A 15713-nucleotide genomic window follows, 5' to 3' on the forward strand; every position below is an offset into this window, starting at 1 on the left:
AGATAAACACCTAGAAGTGGAACTACTGGGTCCTTTTTTGTCTCTTGTTATAGTCTGTTTTAAAGTCTATTTGTCTGGTATAAGTATTGCTACCCCAACTTTGTTTGTTTGTTTCCATTTTCATGAAATATCTTTTTCCACCCCTTTGCTTTTAGTCTGCTTGTATCTTTTGATCTGAAGTGAGTCTTATGCAGGCAGCATATGCAAGGGTCTTGTTTTATTATCTATTCAGTCTCCCTATCTTTTGATTGGGGCATTTAATCTATTTACATTGAAAATAATTTTTGATAGAAATGTAGTTATTGCCATATTAATATTCATATTTTGATCTTTTTTTCCTTTTGTCTTAAAGAAGTCCCTCTAAGATTCTTTGTAATACTGGTTTTGTGGTGATGAACTTTAGCTTTTTCTTGTTTGGAAAGCTGTTTTATCTGTCCATCAATTCTAAATGATAGCTATGCTGGGTAGAGTAGTCTTGGTTGTAGGTCCCTAATTTTCGTCACTTTGAATATTACATGCCAATCCCTTCTGGCACTTATGGGAGCTCCCTTACAGGTAACTAACTGCTTTTTTCTTGCTGCTTTTAACATTCTCTCTTTATCTTTAACCTTTGGTACTTTAATTATAATGTGTCTTGGTGTTGGCCTTTTTGGGCTTATCTTGTTTGGGACTCTCTATGCTTCCTGGGCTTGTATATCTATTTTCTTCACCAGGCTAGGGAAGTTTTCAGTCATTATTTCTTCAAATACGTTTTTTCAATTCCTTGCTCTCTCCTCCTTCTGGTGCCCCTATGATGCGAATGTTGGTGTGCTTGATACTGTCACGGAGGCCCCTTAAACTCTCCTCAGTTTTTTGGATTATTTTTTCTTTTGTTGTTCTGGTTGGGTGTTTTCTACTACCTTATCTTCTACATCGCTGGTTGGATCCTCTGCTTCATCTGATCTACTGTTGATTCCCTGTAATATATTCTTCATTTCCATTATTGTATCCTTTATTTCTGACTGGGTCTTTATCATGTTTTCCATCTCCATTTTTATGTTTCTTATCTCTTTGTTGAAGTTCTGCCTGAGGTCACTGAACATCCTTATAACCAGTATTTCAAACTCTGTGTCTGGTAGATTTTTTGTTCTTTTTCGGGAGCTTTGCTTTGTTCTTTTATTTGGGACTTGTTTCTTTGTCTCCCCATTTTGGCTCCCTCTCTGCATTTGTTTCTATGTATTAGATAGAGCTGCTGTGTTTCCTGGTTTTGGTAGGGTGGCCTTCTGTAGTAGGTTTGCTGTAGGACCCAATGTTGCAGTCTCCCTGGTCACCTGAGCCAGGTGCTCTAGCTCTGTCCCGTGTGTGAGTTGTGTGTGCCCTCCTGTTGTAGTTGCTGTTGATTGCTGTTGGCACATCAGTCGGTGGGGTTGACCCTCAGGCTGACTGGCTGTGACTACAGCTAATGAGCTCTGTGGGTCACCCCACAGAGTAGGTATCACTTTTGCAGGGTTCTCGTGTCAGCCAAGTTTGCCCTTTGGATATGTTATCTGTGGAGTTGGTTGGGTGTTGCTCTGGTGTGGTCTGAATCTGGCCACTGGGTGTGTTGGTTTTGGGATGGACTCCAGTGCAGGCCAAGGTCACCTACCACTTGTGCTGAGCTTGGAAGTGCTTGGGAGAGGCTGTGCTGCAAACCAGGCTTGCTGCCACTAGTGTCAGGAAGGTGGGCACCACGATGCAAGCTGAGGCCAGCTGCCACTTGTGCTGGGCTTATGGCTGCTTAGTTAAAACTATGTTCCTAGCCAAACTATCTACTGCTATGTCAGGCTTGGGGCCACCTGATGGGTGTTACAATACAAGCTGAGAACGGTTGCCACTTGTGCCAGGCTTGGGGCCAGTTAGCAAGAAGTACAAGACATGTCAGGGCTGCTGCTGCTTGTTTGGGGTTTGCGGACCTTTGAGAGATTTTAGGAAAGTCCATAGCATGAGCTGAAGCAGGCTACTTGTAGGTAGGAGCTGCTGGAAGAGGCTTGGGCTAGGAGGACAAGTTGGGTGGGGTGAGTTCTCAGGGAGTCACTAGGGCATGGTGAGTGGTGTTAGCCAAGTTAATGGAGAGCTCAGATTTGTTGCCTACCTGTGCTGGGCCTGCTGTGTAGGCGGAACTCTCAACAAAGGAACAATGGCACCTGCCAGCACTTCCATCCCTGGAGAGAGTTGCCCCAGCTCTGCCCCTCTAGCCCCTGCCCTGAATTTAGTCAATTTAATTCCTCCTTGTAAGCCCCTGGCACTTTTCGAGCTGCTGCTTCTGTGCTGGAGCTTAGAGTGAATGGGTTTGTTAGTGAGTTAGTCTTGTATGGGCCCTTTAAGAGCAGTGCCTTGGTCTCTAGCAGCCCTTTGCATTTCTCCAGTGCAATCCCCGTGGGTTTTCACAGCCAGCTGTTATGAAGACTCCTATTCTGGGCACTGGTATCTTGAGTTGGGGAGCCTGGTGTGAGGCTGGGATGCCTAACTCCTTGGGGGCGGGGGGGGGGGCCCTTCACAGCTCAGATATCCCTCCCAATTTTCAATTGCCATGCCATGGGTGTGGGCCCATTCCGAATCTCCACCCCTAGTCTTGATGTAGCTTCTTCTTTATATCCTTAGTTGTAGGATTTCTGTTCAGTAAGTCTTCAGGTGGTTCTCTATGATGGTTGTTCTATAACTTAGTTGTAATTTTAATGGGATCCTGGGAGGTGGCAGACATGGCATTTACCTATTCCGCCATCTTGGACCTTCCCTAAAATTATTTTAAAAAGTAGACATTATTTCTCAATACCACACAAAAAGATTCCCACAGCAATAGTTATTATTATTTTTAAAATATTTTATTGGGGAACAGGAGTAGGACTTTATTGGGGGAACAGTGTGTACTTCCAGGATTTTTTTTCCCAAGTCAATTGTCGTCCTTTCAATCTTAGTTGTGGAGGGTGCCATTCAGCTTCAAGTTGTTGTCCTTTCAGTCTTAGTTGTGGAGGGCACAGCTCAGCTCCAGGTCCAGTTGCCATTGCTAGTTGCAGGGGGTGCAGCCCACCATCCCTTGCAGGAGTTGAGGAATGGAACTGGCAATCTTGTGGTTGAGAGCCCACTGGCCCATGTGGGAATCAAACCGGCAGCCTTCAGAGTTAGGAGCACGGAGCTCCAACCACCTGAGCCGCCGGGCCAGCCCAATAGTTATTTTTAATACAAGCCAGCTGATTCCTTATTAGCCAGACTTCCAGCTTTGCTTTTTTTTTTTTAATCCCTCTAAAGACTTCCAATGTATTGAAATGATATCCTGTCTGCTCTTACAGGCTTTTCTGTCTGTGTTTTTTCATCCATCTTCTTTGCTATCGTAATTGTCTCCCTGGAACACTGTTTGGGGTAAATCCTAACCCACTAACCACCAACTCTATTATAGCCTCCTCTCGCTGGTAGCACATTCAAATGAGAATTTATGATGAATTATATAGAGGATCATAACTGGTCCAAGGGTCTTTTCCTAGCAGGCATGATTTTTCTGCATAGGGAGAAGACCCCCACATTCTTCCCCCCCCACATTCTTCTTTGGATGGGAAGAGGTATGTGATTTTGGCCTCATCTCTTTCAGATCGGCTCCTACTTCGGGGCCTCCCTCTGCTCCGTGGACGTGGACAGAGATGGCAGCTCCGACCTGGTCCTCATCGGGGCTCCCCATCACTATGAGCCGACTCGGGGGGGGCAGGTGTCTGTGTGTCCCTTGCCCCGGGGGGTGAGTGGCTGATGAGACCTGGCCTGGGTGGGGCTTGGGTGTGGGGTGGAGGGTTGCTTGGGTTAGAGCCTGACACTGGTTTTGTTCTGCAGAGGGCTAAGTGGCAGTGTGACGTCATTCTCCGTGGGGAGCAAGGCCACCCTTGGGGCCGCTTTGGGGCAGCCCTGACAGTGCTGGGGGACGTGAATGGGGACAGGCTGATGGATGTGGCCATCGGGGCCCCGGGAGAGCAGGAGAACCAGGGTGCTGTCTACCTGTTCCATGGAACGTCTAGACTGGGCATCAGCCCCTCTCACAGCCAGGTAGGCCCATGACAATATCCTCTTTGCTGATCTGTCCCTTTCTAATTCAATGTTCCCCCAGCTGCCAGATTAGTTCTCCCCTTGCTTCTTTTCAGAACCTGTAAAAGTAATAGCACACTTCATAGAAACCTCAGACTCGTCAATGTTAGGTTGATTCTTACCACAGCTACAGGGAGTGCATGAGGGCACCAGCACCCACAGTGTACAAACGAGGAGATTAATGCTGAGAGGTGGTAAATGGTAAGCTGGAAGCGTTGGATATAGGCATTCCTTTCTACTGAATCTCAGTTTTGGTGGGTAACCAGTCGTCCTGGTCTGCCTAGATCTGTCCCGGTTTTAGCACAGAATGTCTCCCCTTTCAGGAAACCCATATAGTGGGTCACCCCACCAGGACTGCATGCTTCATGGGGCTTGTGATTTGTGCAGTCACACAAGGCCCCTCTCTGAGCAAATTTAGAAAATTTTCAAATTTACAAGCAAAGTTTAAAGAATTTACAGTGAATATCCATATATTTACCATGTTTCCCAAAAATAAGACCTAGCCAGACCATCAGCTCTAATGTGTCTTTTGGAGCAAAAATTAGTATAAGACCCAGTCTTGTTTTATTATAAGACTGGCTATGATATGATATGATATGATATGATATAATGTAATATATATATATATATATATATATATATATATATATATATATATATAATTAATACAATATATATAATATAATGTCATATAGGGTCTTATATTAATTTTTGCTCCAAAAGACGCATTAGAGCTGATGGTCCAGCTGGGTCTTATTTTCAGGGAAACACGGTACAACCTAGAATCTACAATTAACATTCTACTAAATGTACTTGACCACACATCCATTGTTTTCCTACAGTCCATCTTATTTAATTAATGCATTTCAGTATTAAGTTGCAATATTAGTCCACTTCACTGGTAAATACTTCAGCCTGTATATCATTAACTAGAATTCAGTATTTGCTTACTGTTATTTTTAAGATAAAATTTACAAACAGGAAGCACAAATCTTTAGCCATTCAATGACTTTTGACAAATGCATACACCTGTGTAACCCACCCTCCTATCAAGATACAGAATATCATCACTCTTGAAAGTTCTCTCCTGTCCCTTCCCAGTAATTTCTGACCCTATTCCATCCCAGAAGAAACAACTGTTCTGATTATTTTCCACCACAGGTTAGTTTTGCCCATTCTAGAACTTCATATAAACGGAATCATACATTATGTGGGCCCCAATATTATTTACAGGCTCTTTCGTTGTAGCCAGAGCTAAGAGTCACTGCCTTACCCATTTCTCTCTGTGTCATGGAGCCTCTGTTCACAACTGTGTGAATATAATAATAATGCCTCTTTTCATTTGGTGTCTGTTGCTTCTCTGTGTAAATTGGGTTTGAAGGCTCTGGTTTTACTTTATTTTTATTACAAAAGCCTTACATGCTTGTACAAAATTATAAATCTAAAGTAAACAGTGAAAGCCCTACTTCCCTCCCCTTCCCGGCATCATAACTCACCACACACACAAAAAAACAAGGATCAAGGAAGATAATTTACGTGTCCACACACACGCACGCATGCACACAAGCCCCACAGTCTTTGGAGCTGAAAACAAATGCAAAAAGGATCATGCTATCCTATTGTTCTACTTTTTGCATTTCCCCCCTATGATTGGAGCAGGGGTACTCAGTATTTGGACAAGCAAACAGGCTGTGGATCTCTCAACTACCACATTATACATAATTTCAAAACAAAACTTCCTCCCAACAAAGCACAGACAATTTTTCTCAAAAAAATTTGAGGTACAGTGTACATGCAGTAAACTTACAAATCTTAAATGATGAATTTTCACATATCTGTCGAACCCAAGCAAGCACCACCTAGATTAAGATATAACAGATTTCCAGCCTCCCATGCTTCCTTTCAGTTGACAAAATCGCTTAAAAAATTGTGGTAAAATATACATGACATAAAATTCACCATCTTAACCATTTTAAAGTATACAGTTTAGTGGCATTACGTGCATGACAAAAACACTTTTAAATGTTCTTTTTAATTTATTTGGCTATTATTCTTTTAGTGTTACTTTTGCACATAGATTAGATAGTCAAAATCATTCTTTAGGACTCATGAAAAACAACAATTTCCGCACCCACACTGTGATTTCCTCTTTATTTCCCCTTCTCTTGAGGAAACCACCTTTAGCTCACTATACTTCCCAATGACATGATTATTTTGCTGCTGCTTGATTTTTGTTTTAGCTTTGACTTTCCACTATGGAAGGCGAGGACTGAGCTCTTTCAGACCCCTCCTCACATATTCACATGCCTTCTACCCATCCCCCACTCCTTGTATTTATATGATAATTTTGGTTAGTTATCCTGACCATGTAAATGAGATTCTGCTGAGTCAAGTAGTATACTATGTCACTTCTTTCCTGCAAAACTATTTGTTTTCACTCAACAGCCCAGGTACTTAATGGAAACTTTGGGTGTCATCTCAAGACTGTGGTCTAAAGCTGAATAGTTGCCCTAATTCCTTGAGAAGCTGTGGGAGAGGAGACTTGAATAGTGTCTAGACAATCTTTCCTTGGGTCACCCTGGGCAACTGAGTCACACGTTTCCCTACTCTTTCCCACTCCCTGTCTCCCTCTTTTCTACTCTCAGCGGATTGCAGGCTCCCAGCTCTCCCCCAGGCTCCAGTATTTCGGTCAGTCTCTGAGTGGGGGCCAGGACCTCACAATGGATGGACTGGTGGACCTGGCCGTGGGGGCCCAGGGTCACGCACTGCTGCTCAGGTGAGAACCTCTCTTGGAACACACCAGGCATCTTCCCTTTAAGGAGCAGCTTTGTTGTCTGAACACCCTGATGGCCCTCTGGTATCCCTCCAGGTCCCAGCCTGTGCTGAGGGTTGACGTGACCATGGAGTTCACCCCCAGGGAATTGGCCAGGAAGGTGTTTGAGTGTCATGAACATGTGGTGAAAGGCCAGCCTGCTGGAGAGGTCAGAGTCTGCCTCCGTATTCACAAGAGCACACGGGACCGGCTGCAAGAAGGTGAGGCTGGGGGTACGTCTCAACAGGTTAAATGAGACTGTGGACATTGAAGGGAGGCCCAGCCTTCTCAGCCTTCTTGGCAGTCTAGAGCAAAGTTCTCACAGGTTTTGACAGCCTTCTCCAAGGTTGGCTGGAGTAAGCATGTGATTCCCTTGCTGACGTCCAGCAAACCCTGTCAAAGAAATGAGCTTGTGGCACTCTCTGACTCTCTGAGTTCTCCAGATAAAAAAGGGCACCATACCTGTGAATTAATCGGGAGTTGTTGTTTTTTTTAACTGAGCGATAACTTATTTAAAGGGGAGGTTGTGTTGATGCAGCTAAACACAAATTCACAGAACATTCAGACATGCATTTTATTACAACTCACTTGACTTCTTCCCTTGTTTCTACTTTTAAAGAGTGGCATTGTGCTCGGGGTTGGGGAATAGTAGTGGTGGTACTTGAGAAAAATAGGGGAGGTCATAAAATTAGTTTGCTACTGTGTTTCCCCCAAAATAAGACCTAGTCGGACAATCAGCTCTAATGCGTCTTTTGGAGCACAAATTAATATAAGACCCGGTATTATATTATATTATACCCAGTCTTATAGTAAAATAAAGACTGGGTCTTATATTAATTTTTGCTCCAAAAGATGCACTAGATCTGATTGTCCGGCTAGGTCTTAATTTTCGGGGAAACATGGTAGTAGTAATCTTACTGGGCTGAGGAGACTGCTGTCAGAGTTTGGGGCAGCCAGCATGGCTAGGAATGAGAGCAAATTCTTGGAGAGTAGAAGATTGCAGAGAAAATTCCCCAAGATCTACATAGAAATTCCTCTCAAGTCATTGGCTGACTCTTAAGCCATGCGTGTGCAGGTCAATTCTCCAAGGAACTCAGTAGAAGACAGAAACTGGAGAACTAAAGAGCTGAGCAGAAATTCCGTAGCTTCCCAGTCCTGGGGAAACAGAGATTTGGGAGAGGCCTTGGCAAACAACTTGGTCTTTCTATTGGGACATTGTCCATTGAGTCTAGCAACCAAGAGAAACAATAGACAATAGAAATAGACCCACATGTGATTCAGAAATTAGAGGAATTAGAGGTAATAATAACTTCAATTAATATCTCTAAAAATAGGAAATGATGGAGAACTTCAGAGAAGACTTGAAATCCAAACATGTAATTGGAATTCCAAAAGGGGGAGAGGGAGAGAGAGAGAGACAGGCAGAGAGAGAGACAGAGAGATAGAGACACAGAAAGAGAAACAGAGAGAGACAGAAAGAGAATAAGAAAGAAGCAACAATTAAAGAAATAGTGTTGAAGAGTTTTCTAAAATTGATGAAAGACATCAAGATTCTCTAGCAAATCAAAGCAGGGTAGACACAAAGGAAACCATACCATGGCACTTTAAACTAGTGTGTACAACATTATACATTGTACCATGCTAAGGCACAAATTGCTGAAGACCAAAGACAAAGAAAAAAAGTTAAAAGAAGCCAGAAAAATATACTTAATTTTCTAGTATGTAACAGAATAGCTACTACCATTTATTGAATGAACACTTATTATGTGGCAGGCACTGTGCTAAATACTTTATAGACACTATTTCATTTCATTTTCATCACGGGGTAGGTACAATTATTGTCCTCGACTTAAAAATAAGGAATTGAGACTCAAAGAGGTCAAATATCATGCCCAAAGTCATACACCTGGGGAGAAGAGCTGGGCTGCAAACTCCGGCCTGTAAACTCCGGCCTGTTTGACTCTGAAGCCAGGCTCCTTCTCACTCTGATGCCCCGCCCCCTCAGGAGAAATCCAGACCATTGTCACCTACGACCTGGCTCTGGACCCAAGTCGCTCTCATCCCCGGGCCATCTTTGATGAGACAAAGAACCGCACATGTGGACGGACACAGGCCTTGAGCCTGAAACAGAAATGTGAGACCCTGAAGCTACAGTTACCGGTGAGCAGGGGGTAACCACACTTCTGGCTCCTCCAAGCATGGAGTGGGGGGCACTTGGGAAGCTGAGGAAGCCCCCATCTTCTCTCAGGATTGTGTCGAGGACTCTGTAACTCCGATCGTCCTGCGCCTCAACTTCTCTCTGGTGGGGCAGCCTTCACCCTCTTTCGGGAACCTCCGGCCAGTGCTGGCTGAGGATGCTCAGAGACTCTTCACGGCCCTGGTGAGTCCTGGAGTTGGGACATGGAAGGGACCAGAGGCCCAGATTGTGGATGCCCATTTGATTTCATTTCAAAGAACGTTATTTCAATATTTTATTTTATTGTTTCGTTTCACACCATTTCATTATTTCCTCTCATTTCATTTCGTCATATTCTATTTTTTGCAGTTACCATTTGAGAAGAACTGTGGTAATGACACCATCTGCCAGGATAACCTCAGTGTCACCTTCAGTTTCATGAGGCGAGTTTCTTCTCATCATTGCCACCTCCAGGCCTCCACCGAGACCCGGTGCTCTGCTCTCCTCTCGGCCCCTGAAGGAGCCTGGCTGATCAGCTGCTCTGGAGCTGTTTGTGGGCTGCCCCCTCCACTGTCGTCTCTCTCCAACACCTGTGCCTGCTTCCCACCAGAGCACGCTTGCACAGGGAGCCCTCAGACTCTCACCTGGCTTGTTCCTCCCACAGCCTGGACACACTGGTGGTGGGCGGTCCCCGAGACTTGAACGTGATGCTGACTGTGAGGAACGAGGGCGAGGAGTCCTACAGCACCCACCTCACCTTCTTCTACCCACCTGGCTTGTCCTATCGGACAGTGTCCAGGGTCCAGGTAGGCAATCTTTCATAGGCTCCATCTGACTTTGCTTTCCTGGTCCCCAGGGCGGGTGGGTGACATCACACCCTTTGTCTCCCTTGCCTTCCAGAACCAGCCCGCATGGCGGTCCTGGCATGTGACCTGTGTGTCTGACGCCTCCAGCAAAGGACCTGGAACCTTGCAGAGCAGCAGATGCAACATAAACCACCCCATCTTCCCAGGCAACTCAGAGGTCAGGCCGTGGGCACCCCCCACCTTTTCTCCTCTGTCTTCTGAGTTCTTCTCTATGTCTCTTTTCTTAAAGTAGAGGTTCTGTTTTGGAGAAACAGCTTTATTGAGATATAATTCCTATACCACACAATTCAGCCATTTAAAGTATGCAGTGGCCCTTCGGCTGTTCACAGGGTTATTTATCTGTCACCAGGATCAATGTTAGAGGATTTTATCACCCCCAGAAGTGACCCTGCTCTCCTTAGCCTCCGGCTCCAGTCCCCCTGTGTCTTCCAGCCCTGGGCAACCACCAGCCACTTCTGTCTCTAGGTTTACCTAGTCTGGACATTTCCTACAAATGGAATCATGTGACGCGTGGTCCTTTGTGTCTTGCTGCCATCACTTGGCATCATGTTTTCAAGGGTCACCCGTGTTGTAGCCCATTTCAGCGTTTCACTCCCTTTGTTTTTCTTTATAAATTTTATTGGGGGATGTTGGGGAGCAGTGTGTTTCTCCAGGGCCCATCAGCTCCAAGTCAAGTCATTGTCCTTCAGTCTAGTTGTGGAGGCCGTAAGCTCAGCTCCAAGTCCAGTAGCCGTTTTCAATCTTTGGTTGCAGGGGGCACAGTTCACCACCCCATGTGGGAATCGAACCAACAACCCTGTTGCTCAGAGCTCGCGCTCTAACAAACTGGGCCATCCTGCTGCCCCCGCTTCACCCCTTTTTATGGCTAAATAATATTCTGTGGTGTGGCGGCATCACATTTTATTTATCCATTCTTCAGTTAATGAACATTTGAGTTATTTCTTCTCTCCTGTTCTTGGCACCATCTCTCCTTTCTCCAAATGCAGGTCACCTTTAATATCACACTGGACGTGGAATCTAATGCTTTCTTTGGAAACAGAGCACTTTTCAAGGCCAATGTGACTAGGTAGGCTGTGTCTGGCCTCCCACAAGCATCTCCCCCTTTGGGACATCAACCCTATGCCGAAGGTTGCCCTCTCCCCACTGGTTTTCCCTTCAGCTCATTCATTGATTCATTCAACAAACACTGAATGAGCACCTACCATCTGCCAGACATTGTGCCTAGTGCTGGTGGGAAAGGGTGGACAAGATAGCCGAGGTTACTGCCCTCGCAGAGGTGACAATCTAGTGGCAGGGACAGACAGGAAAGCTGGCGATGACAAGACTGTATGAAATGAACTATGTCCTGTGTTCTCGGGACCTTGGTGTCCAGAGAAGATTCCTGAAAGAATGTTTAGGCTGTGAGTTAGCCAAGCAAAGGCATACAGTGAGGGTGGGCATGACGACAGAAGGAAAGAAGAGTGTACCCAGCAAAACCTCAGGACTGGGAAGGGCAGGCTGCACTGCAGTGTGGCCTGAGTACATGATGTGGGATTTAGGGAGCTGGTTAGATCCCGGCAGTGCCATCAAATGATTGATGGGTGCCCTTAGGAAATTTGCAGTGTAACCTGGGGTGTGACATGATGACCATGATCACATTTGCATGCGGGAGGGCTGGGGGTGGGATGGGGGCAGTTTGGAATTCAGGGACCAGTGAGAAGAAAGTGTCACAGACATCCAGGTGAGAAGGGAGCGGCCTGAGCTAGGCAGAGGCAGGGGCAGAGAACCGTTGCATTTAGGATGCAAAGAGAACCCAACTTGGGGCTGGTTGGAGGTGGGGGGTGCGGCAAGGGGAGAAGGAAAGAGCGCTCTGTTTCCCTTCAGTGAAAACAACGTACCCAGGACCAATAAAATGGAGTTCCAGCTGGAGCTGCCTGTGAAATATGCCGTCTACATGGTGGTCACCAGGTACTGGCTTCTGGGGCTTGACCTGCGCCTGTGCCCCTGGGCTGGACGCAGCCCATCGTGTGCCTGCGTGTGTGTCTGAGGCTGTACCTGCAGGGGTGCATGCGTACATGTGTGTGAGGCCAAACCAGCACACACATCGCCCCTGTACCCCACCCTGCGTGCACCCTCTGAGGGCTGCTGGCCCCTCTGCCTGCTCACCCCCCACACACACACACACGCAGCCTGAGACACCCCTCCCAGGACGCCCCTGATGTCCTGTCACCTCCTGCCCCTTCTTTCTATCTTTAGCCAGGAGGCCTCCACCAGATACCTCAACTTCTCAGCTTCCGAGAAGACCCAGCACGTTATAACGCATCAGTATCAGGTGCGGAGCTGAGGAGTTGGGCGGGGAGATGCGTGTGCGGGGGGTGCAGAGACTGATGGGAAATACGTGTCAGGTGCCCAGTGGTGCCAGGCCCCGTTGCAAGCGTGCTCTCAGTGCAGGCGCGCGTGTGCACACACATGCCTGCAGTCGCCCCTCGGCATCCGGGGGACTGGTTCTGGGACCCCAACAACCGAAAGCCGTGATGCTCACGTGCCTTATACAAAATGGCACAGGATCAGCATGTCACCTATGCGCACCGTCCTGTGGACTCAAAGGCGTCTCTCCGTTACTTAGAATCCCTAATGGGATGCACATGTCATGTAAGCAGTTGTCACACTGTATTGTTTGGGGGCGAATGACAAGAAAACGTCTATACCTGTGAGGCGACCACCGGAGGCCTAACTACACAGCACACGTCAGCAACAAGGGAACAGTTTTTTCCGGATGTTTCCGATCCAGGGTTGCTTGACCCGGAGGATGCAGGGCCCTGGGATACACAGGACCGGCTGTCCACGCACGTACACAGTTCACGCATTTCACCTTCATAGTGGCCATGATGGAGGCGCTATCGCGTCCCCATGTAAGATGGAGAAACGAGCTCCGAGAGCTTAACAAACACGCGCGGCCTCACCAGGAAGCTGCGGACAAGCCGCCCGTGAGCGTGTTTAAACCACCACACTTGCTCCCTCCCCGGCAGCGTCGTGTGGCAGGCAGGGCACTGGGCCTGTGCAACCCTCCGGTGCTGGGCTGTCAGGACGGTGGGGGGGTGGGGTGAGCTGCTGGGGACAGATGGACAGAGCCCTGACACCCCAACACACGCCTTGCAGTTCAACAACCTGGGGCAGAGGGCCCTCCCCATCAGTGTGGTCTTCTGGGTTCCCATCCAGCTCAACCAGGTGGCCGTATGGGACGATCCCCAGGTCACCTTTTCCCAGGTAAGCCCCACAGGTCCTGAGGAGTGGGCCCAACTCCTCCCTCCAGAGCCCTGGTCTTTCCTCAAGTCTCAGATTCCTCTGTTGGATTCTGGAGCCTTTGTGACCTAGGCCTTGTCTGGACCTAGGCCACCTCATGCTTGGGGGGGGACCCGGGAGCCCTCGTTTGTCGCTCTCATCACCGTGTCTCCCTTTCCTCAGAACCTCTCCAGTACCTGCCGTACAGAGAAGAGAGCCCCCCCCCACTCTGACTTCCTGGCTAAGCTTAAGAAGGCCCCAGTGCTGGTGAGAATAAGCCCCAGCCTGGCTCTGGGGCTACATGTGCACGTGCCATGTTCCCTCGCTGCGGCCCAACACGTCTCTCAGCTGAGTGGGCTGGGTTCAAGCAGCGTTTGCTGCATCCAGCTTTCCTAGTGGCCTGTCCTTTCTCCCTCTCCCAGAACTGCTCCATTGCTGTCTGTCAGAGAATCCAGTGTGATCTCCTGTCCTTTGAGAGCCAGGAAGAATTCAATGTCACCCTCAAAAGCAACCTCTCCTTTGACTGGTACATCAAAGTATGTGGGGTTCTGAGGCTCAGCCAGGCCGGACATGGTGCTGGGGGGCCAGGCGCCAGATCCCACCCTCTGTCTCCCACAGACTCCACATGGCTACCTTCAGGTTGAGAGCACAGCAGAGATCTTGTTCGATGACACGATGTTTGCCCTGCTTCCAGGACAGGAGGCATTTGTGAGGGCCCAGGTATCTGTCTTGGGCACAAAGGGATTATTGGAAGAAGGAGGGGGGGTTGGGATTGTGTAGATCTCTGGGTGGGGGGGAGAGAGAGAGAGACAGAGGTGGGGAGCAGGAGGGACGCGTGAGGGCTGGGTTGAGGAGCATAGGGAGGGCTTGGTTACTGGGTTTGGGACCTGCACAAAGTCGGGCTGGGGACCCCCCAGGAATCCAGTCTGTCTCCCCTGACACGCCCCTTCCCTGTCCCAGACAGAGACCAAGGTGGAGCCACATGAAATGCCCAACCCGGTGCCCCTTATTGTGGGCAGCTCCGTGGGGGGTCTGGTGCTGTTGGCCCTCATCACCGCTGGCCTGTACAAGGTGCGTCCTCAAGGCCCCTTCCTGCCGCTCCCACCCATCCTCCCTCCCTTGTTTGACTCCCAGCAGTGCTGCTGGCTGTGTGACCTTTGGTAGGTAGCAAGTACCAATTTCTTCAGCATTAAGATAAGAATATAAATGCCCATTCTGTGACGGCGACTGAGTTAAGATGTGGGAGCCCACAGAGTGACCACGTGTGAGGAGTCGTTTCCTTCTCCTTCCTACATTTTATCTTTCTTTCTTTCCTGCCCCGGTGTCAATGCCGTCTCCCTCCCTGCCCACTTCTCCCGGGTCCCTTCTAACCCTGTCACGTTACACCTCTTGGACCCTCTGTGTCCCCTCCTGGTCTGCACGGCCAACTCCCAGTGCCCTGGCTTCGGTGGCCCTTACTCCTCTGTCTCTGCCCCACAGCTCGGTTTCTTCAAACGGCAATACAAAGACATGATGGGCGAAGCTGGTCCCGAAGCTGCCCCATCGCAGTAACAGCTCCTGTCTGCGAGTAGCCTCCCCCAAAGCAAGCAGGACCTGGGTTAGGCCGACGTGCAGGCTGCTGGACAGACACGTCCCTCAGGAGGCTGGACAGTGACGTCACACTCAGGAAAAACTTGCTTAGGTTTCCGTTTCCATTCCTGTGTGTGCACATGTGAACGTGCGTGTGTGTATGTGGCTGCGTGTGTGAGGCAGATGGCTCCTGCGTGCGGAGGTGCCTTCAGCACGCTCGCTCAGGCACAAGGGGGTTACCTAGGCTTCCTCGGGGCAGACGTGCTGGTAGCGCTTGTGGGTGAGCCCAATGGGAGGGCGTTAGATCCCTTCCCCGCAGCAGGAAGGGCGACCTCCCTCCATGGGTCAGCGTGCGGCCTGCAGGGGCCTGGCAGCTGGGCAACCCCACCCGGAGAAGCCCTGCGAGAGCCAGGGTCTGGTTAGCCAGGGAGCCTGTCCCAACCCTAGAACTGAGTATGTCTAGTGAGCAATGACACACCGCCTTCTATCTACTCGTTTATTTATTAGTTTAATATTTGTTTTATTTGTTTGAATTGATTAACCTGTCCATAGTACAGAAATCAAAAGATGTGGAGGGTGTGGGGTGAAAAGTGTTCCTTCCTTCCTGGTCCCCCAACCATTCAAGTCGCTCCTGGCAGGCAGTCAAGGCTACGTGTTTCAGGGTTTCTTTCACAAAGACTCTAGGTGTGCGCGCGCACACACACACACACGCACGCACGTGTGAGCGCTGTTTACACAGAGGATAGCATACATTACTTACACTGTTCTGCATCTTGCTTTTTCCATTACTGTAGCTCAGACATTGCTTTGTATAAGACATAAGGGCTTATGCTTTTGTACAGCTCAATGGTATTCCATCATGTGGGGGAATCACAATGTGTTTAACCAGTATCCTTTTGATATATTATTTCTAATTGCTCATGATTAAAACAATTGTGAATCCATA

At 48.2% G+C, this 15713-nt stretch overlaps 1 protein-coding gene across 1 annotated transcript in view; it reads left to right on the forward strand.

Moving 5' to 3' along the window:
* ITGAM (integrin subunit alpha M) overlaps positions 1-15713 on the forward strand; it is a 35784-nt gene extending 20071 nt beyond the window's left edge. The window contains exons 13-30 of the mRNA XM_019717285.2: positions 3602-3742; positions 3835-4044; positions 6729-6859; positions 6953-7116; positions 8901-9055; positions 9144-9275; positions 9441-9514; positions 9736-9877; positions 9972-10094; positions 10924-11003; positions 11801-11884; positions 12173-12248; positions 13076-13183; positions 13382-13465; positions 13621-13734; positions 13817-13918; positions 14159-14269; positions 14678-15713. Coding sequence (XP_019572844.2) covers positions 3602-3742; positions 3835-4044; positions 6729-6859; positions 6953-7116; positions 8901-9055; positions 9144-9275; positions 9441-9514; positions 9736-9877; positions 9972-10094; positions 10924-11003; positions 11801-11884; positions 12173-12248; positions 13076-13183; positions 13382-13465; positions 13621-13734; positions 13817-13918; positions 14159-14269; positions 14678-14749 — 2103 coding nt within the window. The 3' untranslated portion in view covers positions 14750-15713. The remainder of the gene's footprint in view (positions 1-3601; positions 3743-3834; positions 4045-6728; positions 6860-6952; positions 7117-8900; positions 9056-9143; positions 9276-9440; positions 9515-9735; positions 9878-9971; positions 10095-10923; positions 11004-11800; positions 11885-12172; positions 12249-13075; positions 13184-13381; positions 13466-13620; positions 13735-13816; positions 13919-14158; positions 14270-14677) is intronic.

This window comes from Rhinolophus sinicus, linkage group LG18, assembly GCF_036562045.2.
Source record: "Rhinolophus sinicus isolate RSC01 linkage group LG18, ASM3656204v1, whole genome shotgun sequence".
In the NCBI taxonomy this organism is placed as follows: domain Eukaryota; kingdom Metazoa; phylum Chordata; class Mammalia; order Chiroptera; family Rhinolophidae; genus Rhinolophus; species Rhinolophus sinicus.